This window comes from Belonocnema kinseyi, chromosome 2, assembly GCF_010883055.1.
Source record: "Belonocnema kinseyi isolate 2016_QV_RU_SX_M_011 chromosome 2, B_treatae_v1, whole genome shotgun sequence".
NCBI classification, from domain to species: domain Eukaryota; kingdom Metazoa; phylum Arthropoda; class Insecta; order Hymenoptera; family Cynipidae; genus Belonocnema; species Belonocnema kinseyi.
The window spans coordinates 34,361,339-34,371,811 of record NC_046658.1 but is presented as its reverse complement, the minus strand read 5'-3'; the positions used below and the strand labels follow the sequence as shown (position 1 = coordinate 34,371,811).

General features: G+C 37.1%; 1 protein-coding gene across 5 annotated transcripts in view; it reads right to left on the bottom strand.

The window, feature by feature from the left end:
- The window catches only part of LOC117166888 (ecdysone receptor), a 731,730-nt gene that overhangs the window by 74,952 nt on the left and 646,305 nt on the right, over positions 1-10,473 (bottom strand). For 2 of the 5 annotated variants that reach the window (XM_033351323.1, XM_033351324.1), the window contains exon 1: positions 7,905-9,205. The exons of the other annotated variants lie outside the window; for them this stretch is intronic. In XM_033351323.1, coding sequence (XP_033207214.1) covers positions 7,905-8,178 — 274 coding nt within the window. In that variant the 5' untranslated portion in view covers positions 8,179-9,205. Of the gene's footprint in view, positions 1-7,904; positions 9,206-10,473 lie in introns of those variants that run through there. 5 annotated transcript variants of the gene reach the window in all.

Sequence of the window (10,473 nt, the reverse complement as noted above, 5' to 3'; positions counted from 1 at the left end):
TGCTGCATTTAGTGCCAAAAATGCCACCAAAAAGTTTCATCCCTATAGTGAATGTGGAACACACCCCAAATCAACCCCTGCACAATATAAAATTCGTTAAAAGTCCACAAAAATTGATTTGTGTCTAGTCTTATGGGAATTATATTGCCAATGATGTTTTCTGAAAAAAATTTACATTAATCAATTTTTGTTTATTTTAGAAACATATTATATAAATAAATGTATATTTTAAGCGTTTCGAGTCAAAAATAAATCTATTTTTTTATTCTTATGTTAATTATATTGCCAAGGATGTTTTCTGAAAAAAATTCCGTTCATCAATTTTTGTTTTAGAAACAAATTATATTTTAGACGTTCAAAGTCCAAAAAAATCAATTTTTCTTCTAGTCTTATAGGATTTATACGTTGTATATGTTGTATGCTTGTAACAAAAGCTGTTGAAAATGTTTCTATCATTATAAAAAAGCACATAAAACACTTAATATACTAAATATATATTATTTTTTAATAAATAAAATAATTTTAGTCACATTTAAAAAAATTTCATTCCATGAAGTACAAGTGTCCACATATTTAGACACGCATTTACGTACGAAAATATGTACAATAAACGATTTATGCCTGTATGGTGGACATACAGGGGCTTACCAAAAAGTTTGCAGTCCAGCATACACGCTCATAATAATAGCATTGGCGTGTAAGACGGGTTGTATACTTTTTGGTAAGCCCCATCGTCTCCATCTTGTTTCATGTTTTGCGACACAAAAATAATAGATCCATGCATTTTTTCTGTGCCTTCGTGGTGCCGCTCAGAAGAGATTAAATACTTTTTATGGAAAGAACTGACTTTTTACAATCTAAGATAAGTTAAATACGACCGAAGGTTTGACCATCGATTCTTGCAGTGCTAGCATGTAGAACAAAATCCTATATTTTTGCGACCACGACTTCGGAAGCACTGTGTGTGTAAACAATGGTTTCAGATAACAAAAACAGGTTTTTTACTTATTGCAACTAACCTATATGTCTTTCAGAAAAAAGGCCCATTGGAAATTGTAGTTCTAACAAATATCTACAAAACGACGTGTCCTACATTAAGATTTGTTCTTTTTTTTACCGAGAAAAAATTTAAATCGCCTAAAAATGCCGTTTTTTAAATATGCAATTATCATTGCAATAATTAATTATTACCCTTGCAAAAAAATATGTACCTTATCCCCCTTAAGAAGTGTGATAAACTTCAGCCCAAAACGATAATTAGTTTTCATAATAACTCATTTGTTATCAAAAAATGGACTACTTATCAACAATATGTCTACAGATTTGGCCGCAAATATTTTTTAAAAGAGTGGGTTATTGCCCTTTGCGAGAGTTGTGGTATTAAGTACACTTAGCGCCAAAACGAGTTTTCATGATTAAATTACACGAAAACGGGTACAATAAGAGGGTACATTTTTTGGTCATAAACAAACAGAAAAACTTTGTCAATTTTCACTTTATGGAATCGGGATGAAATTTATTTGATTATATGAAACTGAAGTTTCCAACGTTTATGTGAAACGAAAAATATAAAAATATAAAAGTGTCCTTACCTAAAATGTTAGACATGGATAGTGTAGATTTTGGTAGTAAATAGCTACAAAAAAAGTTTCGTCCCCCTAGCTGCCGGGGAACACAGTCATTTTCAACCCCTAATTCTCAAGAAACAAAATCTAAAATCCGTTCAAAGTTTCTTACCTACAATTTTAGACATGGATAGTGTAGATTTTGGTAGTATATAGTTGCAAAAAAAGTTTCATCCCCCCTAGTTGCCTGGCAACGTTGCCGTTCCCAGTTTCAGTTACGTATCCCCAGCAGCTAGGGGGGATGAAACTTTTTTTTGTAACTATTTGCTACCAAAATCTACACTATCCAAATCTGAAATATTAGGTAAGAAACTTGGAATGGATATTAGAATTTTTTCTTCGTTCTTTGAGAATTAGGGGTTGAAAATGACTGCGTTCCCCGGCAGCTAGGGGGGTGAAACGTTTTTTTGCAACTATATACTACCAAAATCTACATTATCCATGTCTAACATTTTAGGTAAGAAACTTGGAACGGAAATTCGAATTTTTTTTCGTTTTTTGAGACTTAGGGGTTGAAAATGACTACGTTCCCCAGCAGCTAGGGGGGTGAAACTTTTTTAAAACTATTTGCTAACAAAATCTACACTATCCAAATCTGCAATTTTAGGTAAGAAACCTGGAACGGAATTTCGCATTTTTTCGTTTTTTGAGAATTAGGAGATTAAAATGACTGCGTCCCCCAGCAGATAGGGGGGTGAAACTTTTTTTGTAACTATTTACTACCAAAATCTACACTATCCGTGTCTAACATTTTAGGTAAGAAACGTGGAACGGAATTTAGAATTTTTTCTTCTTTTTTTGATAATTAAGGCTTGAAAATTACTGCGTTCCCGGGCAGCTAGGGGGATGAAACTTTTTGTACAACTAAATACTACCAAAATCTACACTATCCATTTCTAATATTTTAGGTAAGAAACTTAGAACGGAATTTAGAGTTTTTTTCGTTTTTTGAGACTTCGGGGTTGAAAATGAATGCGTTCCCCAGCAGCTATGGAGGTGAAACATACAAATTATATATGATTACAAATACTGCGGAAATAGAAATACTAGTGCAGCAACATGGAAGAAGTGTTTGTTGACCTGGTGGAGGAAATAGACAGCGATCTGTCAGACATCGATCTTCTAGATAGCGACCTTTTAAACACCGATTATGTTGTACCACTCGTAGGTGCAGATGGAAATGATAATCTCGATGTGGTTGTGAGCAAAAATTTGAAGTAGCCAGTAAACTGCACTAGTATTTCTATTTTCGCAGTATTTGTAATCATGCATAATTTGTAATAAAAAATATCTATATTTTTTTAGAACAATGTGAAAAGACTATAAGAGATGGTACGAAATATTATTTTCTTTTACGCCTGGGGGAAACCAACGAATGTGAAAAATTAAAATATACTTTGACGACATGCAGACTATTGAAATTTGAAGCAATATTTTACCTACGCTAGATGATCCATTATTTGTAGCCAACATTTTGAGAATTTTCCAAAAATGCTTTTCTAGGATAATTCATTACATGTATTTGTTGTGAAAAAAATAAGGCGGATTTTACTTCGAACGCGTGAATGAACCCGTTAACCGTGAGGGGGGGGGGGTCGTTTTGACCCAGGCAAGATCACGGGTCCTTAACCCCAGCTAAAAAATTGTACTCTAGGATAGAAGCCTCACTCATAGTTTCGAGTAACTTGTATCTTTCAGTCTATAGGGTGCAGTCAAAGTGCAGTTTGGGTCAATTTGACCCCCCCCCCCTTCGGTTTACGCATATATTTCGACAGATGACACTTGACGTAAATTTACTATTTTTATTTTTTTTTCTGTCCCAGCGAGAGTAAGGAGAATGCACTTATTCTTGCAATATTTTTTCATTGAAAGACACACTCTTCCCCTTTAATTTCGCTTTTGAACCGTTCCATTTCGTTCATTTGTCTCTGAGTTATGCATTTTTGAAAAAACTATTTTTTTTCTATGAGTTTATTTGTTTATTGTTAATTATATCAACAATAATTTTAAAAACACATATTGAAAAATTATACTGTTAAGTACAAGGTTCAAACAAGAACTATGCATTTTTTCAGATTTTTAGAAACACGTTTTTGATTTTTTTAAAGCTTCAGGTCGAATCGACCCCCTCCCCCCCCTATGGTTAAGTGGTGCAAAAAAGCCATACGGTTAACGGGTGAAATTCACCAGTCACCATAATCAACAACAAAATAATAATGCACTGCCTTGGAAATTTAATAACAAATAGTGCAGCTCTTATTCTTTATTTTATATAAATTTCAGCTCTGTAGATTGAAAATTGCAGTAGCAGTTTCGGGCGATAAAAATTGTCTCCAGGTAAACGAATAAACAAACCTTAATATAGGGCACGTCGTTTTGTAGATATTTGTAAGAAATACAATTTTCAATACACTTTTTTCTGCAGGACATATAGGTTAGTTGCAATAAGCTGAAAACCTGTTTTTGCTATCTTAAACCATTGTTTACACACACAGTGCTTCCGAAGTCGTGGTCGCAAACATAGGCTGTTGTTCTACATTCTAGCAGTAGAAGCATCGATAGTCAAACCTTAGGTCGAATTTAATTCCTAAAAAAAAACCAGGGCGCCTGGACTATGAGCAAAATCCCGAACATCAGTGAGCAAAATGCTCACACCGGTTACCAAAGCTATTTGCACACCGACTTTACAACTAGTGTATTCTAGCGTCATAAACGGTTACTATGTTATGTTTGTAAATGTAGGGTCAGGAACCATAAGGGACCATAACATTTTTTCCCTTCCTGAAAAAAGCACGACACCAAAATAGTGAATTTTGAAAATTGGTTGAGTTAGCCCCTTATGGTTCCCGACTATTCAAAGGGTAGGCTATGTCAGATTTTGCAATGTAATTGGTAAAGAAATGTACTATTTCTCATTATCACATAAAAAACTAAGTAGAACAGTAGGCAACAAACACTGAGATCATGTAAAGAAGGAAAGTAAGATTGCAGCCCTGTTGGCATAATCGGTTAACGTACCCGCGTACATGATAAACAGGAGTTTCTAGTTCGAAACCAGACTAAGGTATATATATTTTTCATACACCGAAAAAATAGAATATCATGACAAGAAAATTATCGAAACTGTTCTCTGTCTGACAATTTTATGGACATCAAGCCAATTTTCGTATTGTTGACTGTCGGTAGATACTACTTTTACAAATGATGATACTTAATACAAAATGATAAAGAACTAATCTATGTTTGAAAATATAAGAATGTGAATAACACATAGAGATTTAAATTATGAGATCTATATACACACACACACACACACATATATATTTAGTGTACAACTAAGGTTGGCTTCGTTAATTACCGAACCGATAATTAGTTCATGATGAGGCAATCTCAATGATCATTATATGCTTTTTTGATTTTCTGATTTCTCAGTGAACAGTCCCACAGCAAATCATAATGATGATTCAGACGTGACCGTGGCCAGAAGAAAGGAGCACGATTTGGGAAGTTATAAATTTCACATCTTTATTCGCAAAAGTAAAGCAATGCAGAGAAATGGCACTGTGACCTTAAAAGCTAAAATTCCGTTTTACTTTAATTATACATAATTATTTTCTTATTACTGGGGACACGTGACTACTTAACAAAGAAAAATAGCATTTATTCTGCTGTAAAACGACAGGCGGTATAATAACTCGAGAATATGTATTTATGTATGAATCAGCAGTCAAAAGCGCGTAATGCATCGTTTTTCTGGCTTCGTCTTACAAATTAGTATTGTCGCCCGTTGACTTGAATTTCGACCATATACTTTCGCAAAATGTGAATAAAAAATTCGACTTTTTTACATTCCACTACCATTGCCCTTCACGGTCTCCGCCTTGTACTTTTTTATAGACTTTTTTTCTACGTTTTCAAATACTCAGTCTCCTTTTATGCAATTCGTTGGATTTGCTAGCCACTGCATTACAAACCAATCGGATCGAAGATTAACCGTTTGATTACGCGTTTTTAAATTGGACGCTTTTTCCATAATCACCGAGGATAAAAATTTACATGGAAGTAAAATATGCAATAATAATTTATTCGTTTAAGCTCAACAATGCGATTATAAGTTTTCTTTAGCGGAAAGCCATAAATCGAGGTTTTCGCTCGTGTAACACTGTAACCGATCAGCGATCTCTTTTTCCAAGAAGAGCAGTCAAGACTTCAAGGCCACGGTCAAGTACCAAGAAAGCTGACGTGATAAGAGGGAAAGATAGCCTGTACGAAGATAGAAATAAGATACAGGTAAAAATACACACAGTCTTTTTTCTCTTTCTTCCTTCCGAGTAGCCACCAGGCAGTATATAGCTAAAGTTGGCTCAAGAGCCGATAAACGACCTTTAAAGGTGGCCGACCCGTTCTACTGCTGACATTTCTACGCAGTCAAACCACGCCGAGAAGATACTATCGAAATGTCAAATTCCAGGGCTTTTGAATCGCGTAAATCCGAGTCAATGCTTCACAATAGATCAAAACGGTTATTGTAACTCAAGTACAAAAGTATTTGGATTTTGTAGTTCATAATCGAAAAAAAATCGCGTAAAATCTATCTCAAGTCGTGATCACCTCCAGGAGTAAATTTATTTTAAATAATACATTATGCTATTGATAAATAAATAGTAATATCTGCGCCATCAGTAACCGTTTGAAAATTATTTTAAAATATTGTAATACACTTTTTAAAAGTTTTTACTAAGGTTCTTAAACCCCGAGTTAATCAAGAGCAAGCTCATGTGTTTCAAGAGGTGTTGCATAATACATTATTGAAGTTATTTTTTTATTGTACACTGTCACCCGTATTTAATGATTCTATAATAAGGCTGAATTGGGAATTTAAGTGATTTTAAATTAGGGCTTAATAACAACCAATCGTAGCTTCTATCTAAAAAAAAACCGGCTTTATTATGCAAATACTGTTGGAGAAACGAAATTAATATTAAAGGACCTACAGACTGTACATTGTAGTTAACATCTGAAACTACAAAACCAGTTCTTGATGAAGGTTGGGGTAAAGATTAAGACTACTACTCAGAAAAGAGCTTGAGGCTTGCAATGATCTCAAAACATCTTTTATAATTTGATTCTCCGACAAAAAATGAACGAAAGAAAAAAAACTCATAAATGAATGTAAATTATATACCGTATATCTCTTTAAAAGGCGGACTTGACCTTGAAGGCAAAGTCTTCACAAATCTGAAATCAATCAGCGAGTAGGCATCTACACCAAAAATGTGTGAATTGAAAGATCTAAGTCAAATTTTCTTGTTTCAAACGAGGGCCTTATAACATTTGGACGAACCGGCCTTTAAGTGTACAAATTCAGTTTTTTACATTGAGAGATACTGAACGCTTTTTTCCACCAAGAACTCTCATGAGGAGTTACATAATTTTTCAGTTAACATCTTCCTAACATATTCAATTCGTTTTATACAAGAACTGACTTTTGCAATCAATTTGATACTTTCGACCGAATTTTTTTAATCTATAATAAACATCTCAAATTATATAATGACTGGAAATTGTTTGCATACTTTGGTTTTTGATAACACTCTGATTTGATATGTTCAGCTCATTTTATAATCCAATTTTCCAAGCAAAAATTTTGATGAAGTTAACACCGTTCTTGACACTTTTGGAATTGAACAATGCTTCATTATCAACCACCATCTTCAATTTCATTTGGTGCAATTATTGAAACCATCAATATTGGAAAATACTAGTACATATCACGAACAAATTGAGTGATCCCTCGACCCCAACACCGTTTTCATATCCACTTTTAAATGAACAGGGTACTGCTGAAACTAAAAAATGAAAATAATGTTCGTCTATTAAGCAATCTGCCTCCTGCAGCGAAAAATTCCCAATCATACTCAAAATTGTCCAATTTACTCAATTTTCATCAATTAAGGCACATCTTAATTACTAGTCGCAATTCTTTCACCAAGATGCTAAGTAATGAATGAGGATCACTAATCTAATGTTTATGAATGCCATATTCTTATCTGCGGTAGCGTGCCATTATCTAAATCACGGTTGTGCAGTGTGCATCACATAGTAGATGCGCTTCTTGAATCTCTAAAATAAACACCCAGTGCAAGGTTAAACGCAGATAACCCACACGTATATAGCTCAGGATATAAACAAAAGTAATCGTTCTTTCTCAGATTCCTGGCTGAACTAGAATCTAGATATCCTAAATTTAATTTGAGTCAACGTTAGGTCGATCCCTACCTTCCATGACAGTGGGACATGGCGACGTGGGGTCGGTCGTGGTTGCATTTTGAGTCTGGGATGGGAGGCCATGATGGAGGTCGAGGTCCCAAAGCTGAAGATCCTCGGCCCTAAGCGTACTGCCTTCCGGCGTAGTCGGATAAAAGTGAGGGGGAGGAGAAAGCACACCACTGCTGGAAACCTCGGGGCTGGATTCCTGCAGACTGCCGCCGAGTCTGCTGCCCCATCGACGTTTTACACCCGCGATGGGAACCCTCGGCACAGTCTGCAGCATCGCACCACCCTGCTCCTCCTTCCGGTCCGTCGTCTCCCTCAACTTTGACGACTCCACCGTAACGTTATCTTATCACCTCCAACTATTCCTCACTAGTAATCCCAACACCTGCAGGTATGGATCCGGTTTCTTTCTCACGGATGCAGTTCTCTGTTGACTGGTCGTCCTCTCAAGGGTATGACACCCCATACGGAGGGTGTTCTTTCACTACAATTTTTTTTACCAGGTGAGTCGATGAACACAAAACACGCACACACCACTCACTGACTCCAAGTAGTTGGTCTCATTGGTTTCGCTGAAAGTATGAATGATTAAAAACAGCAGGACCAGTGTGTGATGGCTTCAATATAAATCAAGGCTTTGATTTTCTTGCAGTTGTCTTGAATTGAGTGAGTCTGGACAGCAAGCACCCCTGTACAATGTATTGGGAATAGCAAGCACCCTTGGTGAGACTGGTCTTTTCTCTTTCTGTCTCGGCCCTCTCTCTTTCGTCTGGGTCTGGGCTAATGGCGCCCACTAGGAGTCTCGGTCAGGGAGGAAACGGGGTCACGATCGCGCAAAAGGGAACGCTATCTCTCGGTCTCGGATTGCGTGAAGCGATCGGAAACTTGGAGAACGTCAACCATGGCAGGTTGATTTCACTGGCGCGAGATCACGAAGCACAGGATCGGAGATCGAGGTCAGGCGATACACGGTGCGAAGGCTCGTCTGTCTTTTTCTCTCTCGACCTCACACTCTCTCTTACTCTTGTTCGCTCCACTTTTCCAACCTCTCGCGGTCTAGGTCTGTACTCTGTCGTCCAGGCTGGATTAATAAATAGCACACGCTTACGTACTGCTTTGCTTTTCTAGTCTTCTCTGTTCGACGCGGACAGGTTTCAACTCACGTGGAACACTTGCTGTTTTCCTGTATCACACACTCGGGAAATACTGAATTCGATATGAGGAAACTAGTGGAGAGTCCGAGTGCAGCCGAGTCGCGCTTCGTGAATGCTCGTGGAAGTGCATACATGCGCAATATACTGCCGCGCGAACGTTCCGTCACAAACTGAGCCTGAGGAGAAGGCCTCGAACAGCTTCGAGTCGAGCCCACGGTGGCTCAGACACTGCGGGGTGCGAGAGGCAGGGGAAGAATCAGCCAATAGAGCCTCGGCTTTCACTGTCAATGCGCACCACCACGCGGGGTGCCTCGTGTCTTTCTCGTTCACGGTCTCACTTGCCAGCGCTAGTGTTTCATCCATGGAAAGGCGCAGAGCGGGGTGGGCTATAAGCGCGCCTCAGAATCTCTGTCAGAAAAATTGACGATAAAAGGAAAAATTTACAACATTTACGCCATCATACGTAACGCATATGGAATTATGACAGTCAAAATGGCTTTTGCTTTCGTCATGAAATCAGCTTTTTTTTCAGGTGTTTTTTTCACAGCTAGCCTCTAAAGAAGACTATAGAGTGTATAAACTCTCAAATCAGGTTACATGCCTGGCAACCACATACTACAATTAAAAAGTGGGGAAAGTGAATTCTGTCTTTTTAGGCACAATATTCCTGTATCAATCAGAATTGTCAGACCATTTAAAAAATCGTAACGAAAACACGAGTCTGTTTTTTGTGGATTTCAGCGAAAAATCCGGTTTAAAAGACTAAAAACAACCCGTTAGAAAGCTGATTAAATTTAGCGTCTATTCAGCCCTACTTAAACTGCTTCCGATTAATAGGGAACGTTATAGCATATGAGAAAATCCTATCTATTTTCCGCTTTTGTCCCATTTCTGATTCTCCACTTCCACTTTCTGCATAGTCGAGCGGCAGTCACAAACTTCTATATATTGTTAACACATGGGAAACAACAGCCGAAAGACTGCGGTCACCACTCGGTCGACTGATTTTCGTCTTCCACATTTTGCTTTATAACTCGAGAACCAGTAAATGGTTAATTATGTTCCTGATCTCATTTTAAAGAGAAGAGTTTAGACTTTCATTTCGCAAAGTTTTAATTTTCAGAGCACTCCCGAATAAAAATGCTTTGACTTGAGCTCGACTTGAATTTCCCCCAATCAAGACATGCCGAAGTCGAAAAGTTCGACTTGAGCATGTCTCAGTCTTGAGACGGAGCCAGACTTCAATTTATCTCTTGGAGACAAGTTTTTATGCCTTGAAGACATAAATTTACCTCTTGATTCGAATTTTTATGATTCCAACAAGTGCGGTTTATAACTTCGAGCATATACCTGCCCTAACAAAAAGGGTGAATCTAACAGTCATAAAAGCTAATCTTTGTTATTGGTTAAACAATCTT